The sequence below is a fragment of the Triturus cristatus genome, chromosome 6, assembly GCF_964204655.1.
Source record: "Triturus cristatus chromosome 6, aTriCri1.1, whole genome shotgun sequence".
In the NCBI taxonomy this organism is placed as follows: domain Eukaryota; kingdom Metazoa; phylum Chordata; class Amphibia; order Caudata; family Salamandridae; genus Triturus; species Triturus cristatus.
The window spans coordinates 1,253,878,014-1,253,895,396 of NC_140589.1; the positions used below are offsets into that span (position 1 = coordinate 1,253,878,014).

Below are 17,383 nucleotides of genomic sequence, written 5' to 3' on the forward strand. Positions count from 1 at the left end.
TGGACTTACAAATGAAGCTAAGAAAGGTGATATTACTTTGGGTTTCTAGCAGCAGCCTTTGTACAAGCAAACTAGCTTCATGCATACTAAAGATAGGAGAAAAGACCACTCAAGGTAGATCAGTCATCGTTATGGATGAATTCCAAACACGTCTGTTCTAATAAATCTACCACCTTCAGAAACAACATGAAAAACATGGAGGCGAGTGGTCGGTTGGGTAAAAGCAGAAGGATAAAAGTTTCTAGAATTAAGGAAGAACCGGACAACTTTCAAACTAAGGCAAACAAAATGTGACCTTTAAAGGAAGGAAAAACCACAGAAAAAAGCATCATAAAGTTTGTAGATCTTCTGGAATTATTAGGTCTGGAGAAGGAGGATAGCATCACTAAATGCAGCACCAAAGGTGAAACTAAGAAGCATATAAAGAAATAACAAGCTTCTGGTCCCATCTATGAGATGCAGTTACTACTAATGTCACTTTCTATGACGAATACAATATGCAGAAAGAAGTTACTTACCTATGGTAAAGTTATTTATGGTGGATATATAATCTTCCAGCAGATTCTTAATGTTATGAATATTCATTCCAGGCTTCATACTGGTAAGGAAAACGTTTTCCCAACAATGACCAGTCCATCTGTAACTGCCTCTGAACATGACATCACCAGACTTTATTAGGTGACAACCAGAAAACTGGCATCAGGTATGGATATTCATTACATGTCCAACCGAGTTGTGCAAAGAGGTACAGGGAGGGCCACCACAGCGACGAACACTATACATATTGCTTGCATATCTTGGGCCCCTGTTAATCATGGCACTAAAACATTAGGGAGGAATGAGGGTGGTTAGGTATCTGCGGGAAGATTATGTATCCACCAGAAATATTGCTACCAAAGATAAGTGACTATAACTTTTGATGAATACATATTCCAGTAGGCTGCTTGCTGTCCGAATGTGTTCCAAATCAGTATTTTCCCAGGAGGTGCTATTAAGTAGTGCCGATTAACCAAGGAAATCATGCAACACAGGTCAGGCAAAGTACCTGTCATTACATGCATGAGAAATGAGTAAAGAAGACCCTTAAACCAGCTGAACCTGAAGGTGTCCTTCATGGAAGCATTCATAAGCAAGTGTATGGCACAAAAGTGAGGACATTCCTGTTCTGGTCTTTGGCAGAGATCTATGAATGGAACACCTAATCTGGAGAAGATCAACTCTGTCATTTCAGGAAGCATCTCTAATTGTGGCCCTTCAAGTAAGAAGAAATAGAGACCATGCACTATGATGCCGAGGGAAGCTGCTCGGTCAGCAGCCCATGGGAAAACTACCAATCACTGCACCAACTTCCACAGGCAAATTCTTTCTCAACAGGGGATTGGTGACCTCACAGTGCCCTGTCTATGTAATGGATGGTGATGTCTGACAGGATATGAATGGCGGCTCTATGATACTGAAGGGAGTTCTTTTTATAGCAAGGCACACAGCCTGACACAATATTGCAGACTCTGCTCCGTTGCATACCAGTGGTCCCGCAACCATATGTCACTCACATGGACGCTCTTAAACAATGAGGAGGCACATGTGACCATGATAGCATGAGCCTGCTCCATGGCCGAATGGGCAAACACTCAGACAGTTGGAAAGGTCCATTCACTTGTGCAGATCCTGATGCACAGACTTGAAAATCTGCACCAGGACGAAAAGACTGCTGCAGCTACTGCCTCCGCAGTCACTATGGAGGGCTCTTTAAGTCAATTTGTTTGTAACTATGGGTTACACATAGCGCAACAGTTGGAAATCCAGCAGGACCAGAATCTGGGCTCAAGTCAGACACATCAGAATCAGTGCTCAAATATTCATGGGCCTCTGAGATGGAAAGTACTTCATAAGGTTGGTGTCGAGCACCATTCCTATAAAAGTCTGTCATAGAGTGGGCATGAGATGAGACTTTTGGACATTGATGGTAAAGCTCAAGTCATGGAGAACAGTCATCGTCTGCTAAGGATTTTGCTGGAGCAGCATTGGAGACGACTCCAACAGCCAGTCACTCAAATTGGGAAACACATGAACTCCCTACCTCTGCAGAGAAGGGGCTGCGACAACTAAAACCTTCACAAAGCTGCAAAGGGCTATTGTGAGTCCAAAAAAGAGGACTGCAAACTGAAAGCGTTCGGATCCGAACAGGAACCGCAAGTAGTGTCAATAGGCAGGGAGAAGAGGAATTTTAAAGCAGGTCTCTTGAACATCCTGGGACACCAACCAATCTCACAAGTTAAAGCACAATAGGACATAGCTCAGGCACAGTATTTTGAACTCCAAGTACAAGCTAGACTTCAAGACTCCATCCTCCTTGGACACCAAGAAGTAAAAGGAGTAAAATCCCTGCCCCTTTCTTCCAAAGGCACCTGTTTTATGACCCCTTTTTTCAAGCACAGCAATGATTTAAGCCTCCAGGATCAAATTGTGATTCTATCAGCAAGCTCTTCTGAAGGAAAAAGAATGGTCTGAAGGGTAAGATAGGAGGGGAAGGGTGTAACCCTGGCAAATCAGCTGAAGCATACAGATGATTGTAGTAATTGCATCCCCACTGAATGATAAAATGGGACTCTACCCCAACCAGCCAAGGAAGATATGTCGTAAGTGGGGAAAGTCAGAGAGTCTGGAGGTGGTAAAGCCTGCAGAGCATGATGGGAATTGGACCTGCAACTGATGTTTCCCACATCCACCCCAGCCTGGTAAGGAGTGGTACATTTTTTTGTGGCATTCAGACAGGCTGAGATGGCTGCTGTTGATAGGAGTGCACTGAGATTGAATAACCAAAGAACTTCATGTACTGTTGGTGGAATTGCCATGTAGGGGAAGCAAGCTCTAGATCCTGAAGAATTTAAAACTCTTGTTTGTCAAAGGAATCGACCTCCGGAAATGTCACTCACCATCAAATGGTACGGCTACAAGCACACCTTCCCATAGTGCACAGCCATACTGCTCTAATAGGCAGATGACATTAGCTGTGCAGAAAGCCACACTCCCAGAAGCAAAATAAATCTTTGTTACACAATGTATTCCCTATCTGGAGGAGCCATAGGTATTCTGTTGGGCTCTGCTTAGAAAAGTCTGATCAACCAGTCTCTCAGATGATAGTTGGGAGGTCCCAAAGTGTTGATCACTGGGGAATGTCTATGGCATCTGCCAATCTCTTTATGGACTGGTGGACCAAAAAAGGTTTGTCCCTTGTAGTTATTATAAGTTCCAGTAGACATTCAGTAAATGGAAGCAAAACTTTCATCTGATTGTTAGACTTCTGCAAGAAAAAAAAAAAGCAAGATCAGTTGAAAGGCCTCCACCACTTTCCATATAGATATGAAAAGAGGAGCCCCCTTCCAAAGCCACACCAGAGGTATACAAAATGTACTTTCTGGCACTCTGCATGTCCAAGTAGATGCCGGCATTAGTATTATAAGCAGGCAGAATATGTTCAGGTTCTGAATCATCATTCTGTGTAATACCATGAATTCTATCCTCCACATCCACAGTATCTGAATTGAAAATCTACAAGCGGCAAACCTTTGCTTACAACGGAGAGGCTTACATAACGGATCATTGTTAACATTTGGCTTGACCTTCCCAATGTTTGACCCTATGCATTTCTTGGCTGGCACCAGGCGGTCCAGTGAGAGTTGTTGCTATCAATATATCAGAAAGAAAGAAGAGCCTGAATGAACAGGGGAATGTGACACAGCTATTTTTGATTTTGCCTTCGGTGTCAAGGCTGGGTCTGGTCAGTGTCAGAGTTGCTATATCCGCAGGAAGGGACGCCCGGCCGGGCAGTAGCCAGAAAGCTGTGGAGTCATTTTGAAAAGATCCTGCATCCCCAGCCAGAAGGGCTCGACCTGCATATGTGGTTGGCCGAAGGACTGGGAAACTACCACCTCAACTTCTTAGGGCTAGGGAGTTCACTTGACTTCGAAGAGTCTGGTATGTGGGAGCAGCATGGAGACTTCCTTGAGGGAACACATCTACAAGGAAGAAGATTTCTCCTTCCTCTGGAGCTTCTTGTGCTTTTTACAGAAAAATCTCATAAGAGAACATTCTCTGGGAGTTGATTTACGTTTGGAAGAGGGAGATCACCTGGGATTTTTCCAGCAGGCTTTAGTCTAAATCAATTTGGCCTCCCGTTCCCTGATGGCCTTTGAAGTCATAAAGCCAAGAGTCATAGGGCCCGGCCCTATGTGCCAACCCCTGACACCACATACAGTTGTCATAGGGCTCCAAAAGTGGCATCTTCATGCGCACCACTGGCAAGGCTCCAAGCCCTACTATGTTCTCTGAGGAGACATTTGACCTAGTTACTGCCAAAAGCTGAGGGATTTGTCAGTGTTATGAAATAGAAAGACAGACTGTTGATGAGGTACAGACACAAAGGAACAGATGTTAGCGTGCCTCCTGGAGCCTAATATACTCCAGAGACATGCGTAGAAGCGAAGTTGCAACTGAAGCCACATGCACCACCTGGCCGCTCAAGAGGAGTATTGCTAGGGAAAAGTATTTTGGACCAGGAAAGAATATCCTTAAGGTAAGGAATCTGCAGGAATATACATTTACCAGAAAAATAGGGTACCAAACCTTACTATAAATGCAGTTAAGCCAGTCTAAAAAGACATAAGTTCACACATGTTTATATCCTAGAGTACTGTACAAACACAAGTCTAGAACCACCAGTTTTTTTTTAATTTTTAAAGCTCATGCACTTCAAGTGACACATGCCTTAGAATGTGGCGCAGTGGTTATATACCTGGGTAGGTGTTCAGGAAGGAAACAATGGGAGAGACAGGAAACTCAGTCTTTCTTTAAGAGAAGAGATCTCTCATGCGAGTCCGCTTCTGTGCCACATTAGTGTCAGATCTGTGGTGCAGAAGCTGTGCGCTGTACTTCTTTCTTTACAATAAACATTCACTGAAAAGAAGCTTTTCATCATATCGCCACTGGTTGCTCATAGAGTTTATGAAAGTAAACCATTAGTCTATGTACTGTAGGTGGTCTAAACCTTCCACATGATGGTTGAGACAAACCAACAATTTTAAAGAGAATTATTATCTAAGCAAAAATATCTGGGTAGCTAAAAAACATGCACAAGAAACCTTGATATGACACCACTTACAAATGTTGCTTCTGTGTAATGACATTCACTGTATTTTTAATATTTTGCTAAAAATTAATAAAATAAACAACTGAGTGTCTTGGAGTTACATAAATACAAAAAATGCATATACAATGCTTCTAAACACATAAAACACTGCAATACACAACCATAAGGTATGATACAGCACTAGTTCATAACAGAAGAGTTGACAAAATCGATAAAACTATTTGTAGACTTTGAGAGCTCTGGTATTTTTGCATTTTTACAACAACATTCTAGTCAAGGGGTCATTCAACATTATCACACAAGTACAAAATAAAATATTATGCCTCCTCCTCAAATGTTCCAAACATTTACAAATGAACACAAAAAAAGGGATGAAATCTTAGCTGTAAACATTGTACTGCATTGTTACAAATAAACCTTAAACATAAATGCATATTTTACAAAAATAAAAATTCATATTTAGAGTGAAAAGGTGACTTTTAACATTACAAATCAATTTCAGTACTGTTTTCATGATTCCTCTCTTAAGTATACTTTATAAAAACAAAATGCCACCTTTGCAGGAAATTTGTACTAGTGTGAATAACAAAACGTTAAATGATCCCTTACACAGTTCACCATTTTCAGTATACAATAATTAAAAAATGATTCCAAATACAGTGTGTGTGTGTCTGTACAAGTCAATTTAATATACATACATTTTACACAATGAATATGTATTGATAACATTACTAAAAATGTGAAGTGCCTGAGCGGGTCTAGATACGAGTTCAAAGTGTGGATTTAGTAAATATATCTACATATATATGTACATCTATACATACACCTATTTTTTTTGTCATATGTGTGACAATGTGTGTACAACAAAAAATGGTATTGTAGAATAAACTCATTAAATATGACTGTTTTAATCCTTCAGAACAATATGTCAGACAAAAGCATAAATAGAATGTATTATGTCACTGCAAAGTAAAAGTGGCAGCAGATTCACTTGTATCTATAATTTGTGAGGCAAGGCCCTCCCTTTATAGAACAGAAAATACACTGTACTACGATCTACGTGTATGTAAGTAAGTGTGTCTGTGTATCGAGATGAGTATGTAGTGTACACAGTGTGGTTAGGGATGGTGTATATTAGTGGTTCAAGTGTGGCTTCTTGGTTCAGAAGATATTATTCCAACACTATTTTCAAAAATACTTTACACAATATTGCTTGTTTCTGTACAAAATCCTAAAAAATGGCAATGTGTTCATATGAATTACACTTACAAAAGACATCTTATACTTGTTGATTACATCTTCCAAATTCATTCTCATAACATCCTATTTACAATGAAAGTGCTTTAATTAGATATTGAATGATACATACATACATATATACATAAATATATACTACAACACTGCTGACATTAGTAATTGCTAATGTTGGAAAAAATATACGCTGGATATAATACAGCTTTATTAAGACCTAACCATATATTTTATTTACATATGGTTCTGAAACTGTTAGCAGCGCAAAGGCGTCACTCATAATTTAACAATAAATAATAAGAGGTAAACCACTTAAAAGACTGCATTCCTCACGGAAAAAACTTTTGTAGGGTTTTTTTCCAAATCATTTGCTAACAAAAGGGTGAAGCAGTTGGATCAAAAGTCTTGAACACATCTTTTAGTGGTTTATCATCAGAGTCTACATCTGCTTCTTCTTTTATTTCTACATCCTGTACTTGATTCCCCTGACCGGGCTGTTTTACTTGCCTTGAATCACTGTACTGTGGCCGGATCAGTCCAGTCAAACCTTGGACAGGAAGATTGTGCACTGCAGGGGCAGCAGTGGAGTGTGCAAGATCAGATTTTGACTGACAGTTGCTTGAACTACAGAGTTTATCTGCATCAGCATCTGTTGACATGTCTGTGATTTTATCTGAAATCGTAGGTGTTTGTGGCTGCGACGATGTTTCCACAGTACATTTTGGGTTAAGTGAGGGCTCCAACTGATCAATTTCAGTCTTGCACGCATTTTTTAAAATGCCAGTTTTTCTCTGGAGCTCCCCATTCTCACCTGAACTTGACTGAGGCAAATCTAAAGAGGATGAAGAGCTGTGATCTCTAGGGTCATACAGACTGATACTTCGAAGTATTGAGTTCGGGGCTCCTGTTCTCACCCCGGCTGAAGATAGCTTAGGTGCATATGGTGGCAAAACATCTTGGTCAGATTTGCCTGAAGAAATTCCTGAAGCCTGCGAGGGAGCAGTAACAGATCTTATTATACGCGGAAGTAATTTTGGAGGAAGAGAATCTTTTAAAATTCCAGGTTGGGTTTCGGTGCTGGGAAGTCTATGGAGCCTGGGATCCACATGTTTTTTCAAACGAGGGTCTGTTAGTTTGTTACCAGGTGTAGGTGATTCTGAAGACTGATCCACAGTGGAAGCTCTACTTGTTCCGTTGGCATTTTTTGATTTTATGACTAATCGTGGATCTACCGGCATTGAAGTTTGCATGGCATCACCTAAAACATTTCTTGCCTTGTTAAGAGTCTGATCTGCAATGAGTGGTGGTAAAGGTAAATTAATTGAGGAAACTGGATCAGGTTTAGGCGGAGGTATTGGAAGAAGGTCTTCAGGAGCCCAAACAATAACTTTAGCAAAATTTGGCTTGGTCAAGATGATATCTTTTTTAATATGGCTGAACTGTCTCAGCTTGGATCTTGGATCTCTTAATGTTATTCCAGGTAAGGAATCTAATGGTATTTGAACAGCTTTGTCTCTTAATTCCCTTTCGGCATCCTCCTCATCATCTTCAATTCCTTTTTGTTTGACCTTACTTCCAGTACGAAGTGGAGGCATATCCACCTTTATAACACTGGTAAACGTGCCAGCATTGCCCCCATCAGTAGGTTTTAAGTTTCTGGGGTCCCGTGTAACACGTGGGTCAGCAGAAGTACTGTTCACAGGTTTTGCCACAGGAGGCATCACAGAGGTTCTTACACGAGGGTCAAGAACTTGACTTCCTAATTTTCTTTCTTTTGCAAGTCTTGGATCGGCAGGAGCAACAAGTACTTGTTCTATAGAATGTTGCTGCTGATTTCTCATGATCTCAGTTTGTTTCTTTAAAGTTTTCAAAATAGCTTTGACACTACTCCCTTCTTCTTCTTCGCTGCTGGAATACCAGTTAACTGTGTCATCTAAAATAATATTAAAATATAGGTGTCAATCATTAAAGAAGTATTGCACTACAGACAAGTACTACATACAACAGCTCTATTAATATAGACAAAAGGCAGATTTCTTAATTAGGAGATACAGAAAAGGATTAGGAGCCAAACTGAAAAAAAACATTTTAAGAAGCTTTTAAACAGAAACAAACACATAATTTGTGTACAATGGATAAGCATGTACACAAGGCAGCTGGCCTAACCGATTCCTGAGGATAATCTGACACACAGATCCTACTTCCTTCCTAATCTACAAATGCAACTTTTACTCTGTAACTTTGTGGTCTTGAGTTTGGTCAAAGCCTCCTTAATTGATTCACTGTTTTGGCTCTACCTCCTCTGCTCCTGGTTGTTCCTTGCTTTGTCTTTATCTTATATGAGAAAAGAACAAGATACTTACATTTTGTAATACTTTTTCTGGTGGATACTGTATCTAACCACAGATTCCTCACCTTTAGAATATGTCCAGGTGCCAGGTTGGATTAAGGAATTGGGTGACGCTATGTGGCTTTGCGTTGACTCTGTACCACTCCAGAAGTGACAGAGAAGAGCTACATTTAAGCACCACCCCTGCATGCCAATGTTAGTTTCTTGTTCAACTCTCTGTGTGCACTTGGACATAAAGCACAAAACAATTGTCGTTAACAGTGTGCAGATTTCTCAAAAGAACCGTTTCTAGATGGTAAAGAGTAACCACTCCACAGAACGGGGAGGTGGAAGGGTAGTAATTAATCTTCAGATAGAGTATCTCCAAGAAGGATAATGTTACTTACCCAGTAAGCATCTGTTCTTGGCATGCAGAGCTGTAGATTCACATGCTTTGCATACTCATGCCATCTAGAGTTGGGTCCCGATGTTTGCACATTGTTTTTCTTCGAAGAAGTCTTTCCAGTCATGAGGTAAGGTGACTCCTTCTTTCGGTGATGGTGCGCATGGGCATTGACTCCATTGTTAGATTGTTTTCCCGCAGAGGGTGAGAATGGAGTTAGTAAGTGTCGAATAGAGCTGTCCATGCATATGTATGAACAGTGAGAACTGCAACAACTACAGGTACATGGGGAGGCAGGTGGGCACATGTGAATATACAGCTCTACATGCCAAGAACAGATGCTTACTGAGTAAGTAACATTATCCATTCGAGGCATGTGAGCTGTAGAGCACATGCTTTGCAGAGACTATACAGCAGTATACTCCCAAAGCGGTGGCTAACCTGTAGCTGTTGTTTGAAACAATGTTGTAAGTACTGCCTGGCCTACATTAGCTTGTTGCCTTGCTAACACATCTACATAATAGTGCCTGACGAATTTGTGCGGTGTAGCCCATGTTGCTGCCTTACAGATGTCAGCTAGGGGAATTTACCCTAAGAAGGCCATAGAAGCCCCTATCTTGAGAGTGGAATGCGCTCTAGGGTGCATTAGCAAAGTTCTTTATGCTTTCACATAACATGTCTGGATACATTTATACATTTCATGATCCATCTTGCAATGCCTGATTTAGATATGGGATTGCCTTTGTGTGGTGGCGAAAAAGCAACAAAATGCTGCATTGTTTTGCGGAATTCTTTTCTTTCTACATAATATAGTAGAGCTCTTCTAATATCAAGTTTATGTAGAGCTTGTTCAGCTACAGAATCAGGTTGAGGAAAGAACACACGTAACTCAACTGATTGATTGATATGAAAAGCAGAAACTACTTTAGGATGAAATTTAGGATTGGTTTGAAGAACCACTCTGTCTTTGTGCAGCTGAAAGAAGGGCTCTTGTATAGTTAATACCTGGAGTTCACCAACTCTCCTTAGTGAAGTGATTGCAATGAGAACAAGCATTGGCATAGCCAATAGGTCTCGCCTTTGGGACCTTATAAGTGTTTAGCCATGCAACAGTTGCATAACTAAACACTTATAAGGTCCCAAAAGCGAGACCTATTGGCTATGCCAATGCTTGTTTTAACTGCTGCAATCTATTGAAGCCTCACGGAGAACATCAAAGCGCCCGCGCACATGCACTGTAACTCTAGGCTGGCCTGGTAGCACTTTTTGGAGCCCTCACAAAATGTCTCGCCAGACCAGCGCATGCGCTGGGTCAGGCGAGACCTAAAAAGCAACCTTCCATGAGAGGAATTGTAATTGACACCTGTGTATTGGTTCAAATGGTGGACCCATTAGTCTTGTAAGGACTATGTTTAAGTTCCATACTGGTGCAGGTGGGACTCTTGGTGGTATCACTCTTTTTAATCCTTCCATAAAGGCGTTAATCACTGGTACTCTGAATAGAGATAAGTGTCTGTTTTGTAAGTATGCAGCTACTGCTATTAGCTGCAAGCAAATGGATATGCAGGGTAGTCCAGATTGCTGTAAATGTAACAGATAACAGATGATGTTCTGAACAGAAGCATCAGGAGGATTTATATTGTTATTGCTGCACTAGATAAACTGTTTCCATTTTGCTGCATAACATGCCCTAGTAGTAGGCTTTTGAGCCTCTTTTAGGATATTCATACAGTCTAGTGGTAATTGTAAATAACCAAACTCTAGGACTTCAGGAGCCAGATCGCCAGGTTGAGTTCTTTGGGATTTCGATGTCTGATTTCTCCATGGCTCTGTATGAGGAGACTGGAGGTGAGATGCAGCTTTTGGTGTGGAACTACAGACAGCTCTAGCAGAGTGGTGACCCAAGGGTGATGTGCCCATTAGGGAGCTATGAGAATTAGTGTGACAGATGTTTGCCTGAGCTTCCAAATTACCAACCGAATGAGTGGGCGAGGCAGAAAAGCGTAAGGAAATATCCTGACTAGTTCATCCATAGGGCATTGCCTTTTGAGAGCGGGTGTGGGAACATGGAGGCGAAGCCTGGGCATATTGCATTTTGGGATGTGGTGAACAGGTCTATGTGAGGAAATCCCCATTCCTGAAAGAAGAGGAGGAGAACCTGAGGATGAAGTTCCCACTCGTGGATTTGCTGCTTCTGTCTACTGAGAGGGTCTGAACTCTGATTGTTTACTCCTGGAAGATGCTCTGCCAGGAGATACATTTTGTGGTGTATAGCCCATTTCCAAGTGGCTTGTGCTAGGCAAGATAGTTTGAGAGAGTGCCCCCCCTGTCTTTGTATATAGTACATAGCTGTCATGTTGTCCGTGCGGACTAGGACAACTTTGCCTTTGGGGTGAATTTGAAAGGCTTTGAGCTCTAGAGACACTGCTAGTAGTTCTAAGTGATTTATATGGAGACTTTTGTGCTGTAGACTCCATAATCCTTGAATTGTGTAAGTGAGCACCCCAAACAGTGAGCGATGCATCTGCTGTTAGTATGGTCTGTGGAACAGGGTCGACGAAGGGCCGCCCTTTGGATATATTTTGTGGGTTCCACCACTGCAGAGAGCAATGGGTGAGGCCATCTACCAACACTAGATCGGTCAATTGATCCTGCGATTGGTTTCACCGACTCGCTAAGCATTCTTGAAGGGGACGCATGTGAAGCCTTGCATGGGGAACAATCAGGATGCAAGACACCATCATTCCTAGCAGTTGCATGAAGAGTCTTGCTGGTAATAAGTGGTTGGGCTGAAAAAGAGTGAGAAGAGACTAAATACTGAGCATTCTGGCTGTATTGGGAGAGGCTAGAGCTATGGTAGCTCCCAGATAAGTCTGTGTGATGGAAGGCTGCAGATTGGACTTCAACACATTCACTGTAAAACCTAGTTGGTGTAGTGAGTGAATGTGGCTTGAGTGTGTTGGAGACACTTTTGGTAAGTGCTGGCTTTGATGAGACAGTCGTCCAGGTATGAGAAGAGATGGATGTGCTGTTTTCTCAGATGAGCTGTGACTATTGTCAGGCATTTGATAAATACTCTGGGAGCAGTGGTAACTCCAAACGGTAGTACTTTGAATTGGTAATGTTAACCCGCTATCACAAATCTGAGATATTTGTAATGAGAGGGGTGAATTGGAATGTGAAAATATGCGTCTTTTAAGTCTAGAGTAGACAAAGTCCCCCTGCACTAGAAGTGGAAGCACTTGTTGAAAAGTCACCATGTGGAAATGTTCTGAAAGTATGTAGTGGTTTAGTTCTCTGAGGTCGAGAATAGGTCTCAAGGATCCATCCTTTTTAGGGATTAAAAAATACAGGCCTGATCCTTGATATTGTAACAGCACAGGCTCTAAGGCTCCTTTTAGCAAGAGAGACTGGGCTTCCTGTTTGAGCAGGTGTACATGTTCTAGTGACATTTTGTGAAAACAAGGTGGAATGTTTGGAGGAGTGGTGGTAAGCTCTGGGCAATAACCATTTTGGATAATTCCTAGCACCCATTTGTCTGTATTTATGGATTGCCAAATGGAGAGGAATTGTAGAAGATGTCCCCCGAAAGGTGTTAAATGATCGGAGGCAAGGATAGGTAAGTCACTGCTTCTTAGGGGAAGGGGGATTGCGTGGTGTGGAATGCTTGCCCCTTCCTTTGCTATTGTTCCCCCTCTAAAGAAGCCTCTTGTAGAGGAAGATTGGGTGTTGCCTTTGTACGGGGCAGCATTATTGTCTGAGGATGCGGTCTAGGACCCCCCCACGGTAGAAGGAGCGACTAAAGGAGCCACAATTTGAAGGAGACTGTAGGGCTCTCCCATTGATTAGCTACCTCAGTGTCTTTCATCATTTTTTACAATGCCTGATCTACTTCGGGCCTGAAGAGATGCTTTTCAAATTGAGTATTTAAGATGGATTGTTGGACGGTTTAAAACCAGAAATCCTTAACCAAGCGTGACTCCTGAGTAACACACTAGTGTTAATCTCTCCAGCTGAGGTGTTAGCAGCATCTAAAGCACATCTAATAGAGGAATTGGAGTGAGCTTTCCTTCCTGGACAACATCTTTCAGCTTTAGGTGTGTGCTCATCTAAGAGATATTGGAGCAATTGCTCCATTTCATCCCAATGTGCCATATCATACCTGGGTAATAGGGCCTGAGTGTTGGCAATGCGCCAATGATTCTCTGCCTGGGTGTCTAATAATTTTGACTCCTTGTCCAGAGGGGGGCATCCCCTGACGCTTGTGAATTGGCCCGTTTACGGGCATTAGAGACAACCAGAGAGTCTAGTGGTAACTGCCCCTTAATTAAGGCTGGATCAGATGGAGCAGGCTTATATTTTTTGTCTATTCTGGGAGTGAGAATGCGAGCACGAAAAGGGTTTTTGAATATATCATCGGTATGTGTCATCATACCTTTGAGCATATGGACTAGATCTGTGTGTACTAGTCACAGTTTCAAACAAGAAATCTTCCTCTAGGAATTCTTTTTGTAATTGTTCCCTGTGATATTCTTCAGCTCTAGCAAGTCATTCTACATACCCTTCATTGTCAACAGGAGGGGAAAGCTTTGCAGGGTAAAGGTCTGGATCATAGTGTGTTGGTGAATCAGTATTGTAGTCTTTCCAGAGATCTACAGGTAAATGAGTATTTCCATCATCATCAGGCTGTGGTGGTGGACAGTTTGTGTGATAAGTAAATGTTCTAATGCTGGAGAAGGTGGTGAATGTGTAGGGGAACGTGGTGGAGGAGAAGGGTTAGTACCGACATTCTTCTCCTTTAGAGGAATCGTATAATGTATGTCCTCTGACTCACGTTTGTGCTTATGTGTCAGTTTAGTAAGTAGATATCCTGAATCAGGATTAATGTAAAGTTCCTTTTGTTTTTGGTCCAATTTGAGAGGTGGGACATCGGAAATCGGATCCTGCAGCTGCGAAGAAGCATTTTTCAGTTTCGGCACTGAGGACTTTGGTGCAGGGGTGGAATGACTTTTTGGCGAGGAAGATTGGGTTCCGAAGCTGTTTTCGATTCTGGCGTCAAGGGTTTCGGCTCCTAAGCAGTCTTCGGCTTTGAGTCCGAAGGTTGAGGGTCAGTGCAAGACTTTGGCTGACCCAATCCCAAGCCGGAAGGCTTAACGATGTGTTTTGGTGCTGAGCGGGAGGTGGGGTGTTAGAAACATCCTCTTGGTGCCGACCGTGGCCTGAAAGCAGAGGTGGACATGAAGCCTTTTGTTTGGTCTGAATTGGAGTTCGGGGCAAGGGGTGTTCGGTACTCAAGGTACGTTGACCTTGTGGTATGTTGTCTTTTATCTTGGAATCCAATTCTGAAATAGATATTGGTTCTTCTTGCTTCTCTTCGGCCCCTTGTGCACCGAATTCTTCCTGCTCGGATCCTTCACCGAATGTCTGGCATGTATTCGATGTTCTGGCTTTGCATTTCACAACATCGAGCCCGACGATTGTGGTGCGTTTTCTTCGATCGAAACGATCTGCACGCGTCGCCTTGCTGTTCGTTGTGCTCCAGACATAAGCACAAGTTGCACACTTCGTGAGAGCCGGTGCACGGATACTTTGCGTGGCACCGAGGACAAAATTTGAATGGAATCCGTTCCATCGACTGCGAGGTAGACCAACGTGGTTAGGCCTGATAGCCTTCCACAAGTCTTCTAATCGAAATAGAAATGTTTTCAACCGTTACGATACGTGGAGAAGTGGTATACCCGTACGAAACAATACCGACACGGGTAGAGTGGATTACGCACCGAGGGGAACCCTAAGAACGTTTTTGAACTGGAGCGCAGCAATACACGTCCGAACCAGATGGCGGAAAAAAATAATCTGACAATGGAGTCGATGCCCATGTGCACTATCAACGAAAGGAGGAGTCACCTTACCTTGTGACTGGAAAGACTTCTTTGAAGAAAAATAACTTAAAAACATCCGGACCCAACACTAGATGGCAGAAGTATGCAAAGCATGTGATCTCCAGCTCACATGCCTCGAACACATTGTTACCCGGGGTAAGGTACTTGTTTTTCTGGTGGATTCTTCTAGTCGCAAATTCCTCAACTGTAGAATAGATGCCAAAACAGTACTTCCCAACATAGTGATTCTGTGGTGTAGGCTCAGACCATAAAAGTCACACATGACAAAACAGGGAAAGTGCCCTTACCGTCCGACTTGGCAGTAGTGCTTCCTGAACATGTGCACTGACGCCAAAATTGCAGCCTGACAGATGTCAAGGACAGATATTTTGCATTCCGACTCAGTGGTTAAATCCTTAGCCCTAGTGGAATGTACTTTTAGACTTTCTAGAGGCTTCTTTTTGGCCAATACATAGCAGATTTTGAGATAGAAACCTATCCACCTTGACAGTCTTTTGCTGCACTGCCTACATTTTCTTTGCCACAGAGAAACCTACAGAAAGCGGACTGTTCATCCGTTGGTTTTTGCTGAGAACCATGTATCAGTTTAAATCTCTCTTTGGGTCCATCTGATGGATCATCTCCTTCTCTTTCGAGAGATGAGGTGGAGCAAAAACACCAGAAAAGTGATGGATTGCCCAACATGCAAAGTAATCACGACTTCCGGGAAGAACGCTGCTTGGGTCACCAGCACAGTTTGTCTGCAAAAAAAGTGGAGTAGGGCAGTTACACCAACAAAGACTGGCGTTTACTCAAGCTATGAGCTGAAGGAATTGCAATAAGGACAGTCTAGAGAGTTAGAAGACCCAACAAGCGGCTGTACATCGGCTCAAAGGGGGTGCACATGAGGAACGTCAGGACCAATTTAAGGTCTAACTGTGGCATCACACACATTGGGGAGGGGACATGCATCTCAAACTTTTAATTAACAGGTGATTTGAAAAAGGGCGGTTGGTCTAGCAAATGTAAAATGGTTAAAAGAGCTGACATATAATCTTTAATAGTGCCCCATGGCAAGACCTGGCTGAACCAAAGGCACAATAAAATATCCAACAGTTTTGCTTGTAAGGGACCTGTATTTTGGACTCTATCCCAGGCTATAAATCTGTCCCAGTGGATTTTGTAGGGGGGTGTCTGGCAGAAAGGATGACATCCACTACCTCAAATGGTTAATGGATCACAGTCAACAGCTGCCACTCATTCCCCACACATGAGGAGTGGGTTGTGCAGGTTTGGATGACTAATCATGCCCTGCTGCTGCAACAGAAGATCCTACGGAAGTGGTAACCTGATTGGAGGACAGATGTCGTGCCCAGACGTTCTGGGTACTGTGTTCTCCTGGCCCAATCCAGAGCCACTAGGATGACTTGGGCCAGGTCATTCCTGATCTTCTTCAGAACTCTGGACAAAACTCGCCAGAGGGAGCTGGAACTTTACTACTCCTTAATGCCTTTTGTGAATACCGAAAGCCGTAAAGTTAGGATTTTGTCTCAGATTACTTTTGTGAATCGGGCTGTATATTTTTAAATAAATCTGTCTCTCCAGGGAAGGCATTATGTTTGACCCTAAAACATAGACTGTGCTCAAGGGGATATATTATTAACTATTCGTATTGTACTGATTTAAAACACTTAGTTGTATCACCCCCTAGGCATTTCAACTATTTGATAATATTTTACAATGATTAAGCTAGAAATCGCAGTTCATCAATAGTTGCTTCCTCATCAAATATTTCCAATTAAATATAAAAATGTATTTGCACATTCACAATACATTCCAAGCCATCTACCACTTATTGTTGGGTGATGCAATTAGGAAATAAAACAAATACTTCAGTAACACTCATTCTGGTGGACAATATTAAGAGCCTGCCTTTGGAGTATCCACAGGAAACAGAGTTACCAATGGTAAGTAACTTGTTCTTCTGATTAATACAGTCAACAGCAAATTCTTCACCTTTAGAGTGGATACTAAAGCAGTAATTAAAAGGTGAAGGCTCTGGGGATGGAACCGACAAGTGCTGCAGAACTGAGTAGGCAAAATGTCCCTCTCTGAGAAACTGGCTGTTGAGGTGCTAGTGCTTTCTGAATCTGTGCACGGAAGAACATTGTGCAGCTTGACAGATATACAGGATAGCAAATCCTCTTGCTAATGCTGTTGCAGTGGCTTTAGACCTGGTGGAATGGGCTAGTAGACGCCTGTGGGTTGATGGGTGGGGGAAGTGTCCTTTATGGGCAAGTACAACATGTCTTAATACAGAGTATCATTGACGTTGATAAGACTTCTTTTCTGTACCACATTCCCCTTTT

General features: G+C 42.3%; 1 protein-coding gene across 6 annotated transcripts in view; it reads right to left on the reverse strand.

Moving 5' to 3' along the window:
* Window positions 1-5,170: 5,170 nt before the first annotated feature.
* Window positions 5,171-17,383, reverse strand: part of ZC3H6 (zinc finger CCCH-type containing 6) — a 518,680-nt gene continuing 506,467 nt past the window's right edge. For all 6 annotated transcript variants that reach the window (XM_085612199.1, XM_085612198.1, XM_085612196.1 and 3 more), the window contains one exon: window positions 5,171-8,333. In XM_085612199.1, the coding sequence (XP_085468325.1) occupies window positions 6,772-8,333 (1,562 nt within the window). In that variant the 3' untranslated portion in view covers window positions 5,171-6,771. The remainder of the gene's footprint in view (window positions 8,334-17,383) is intronic.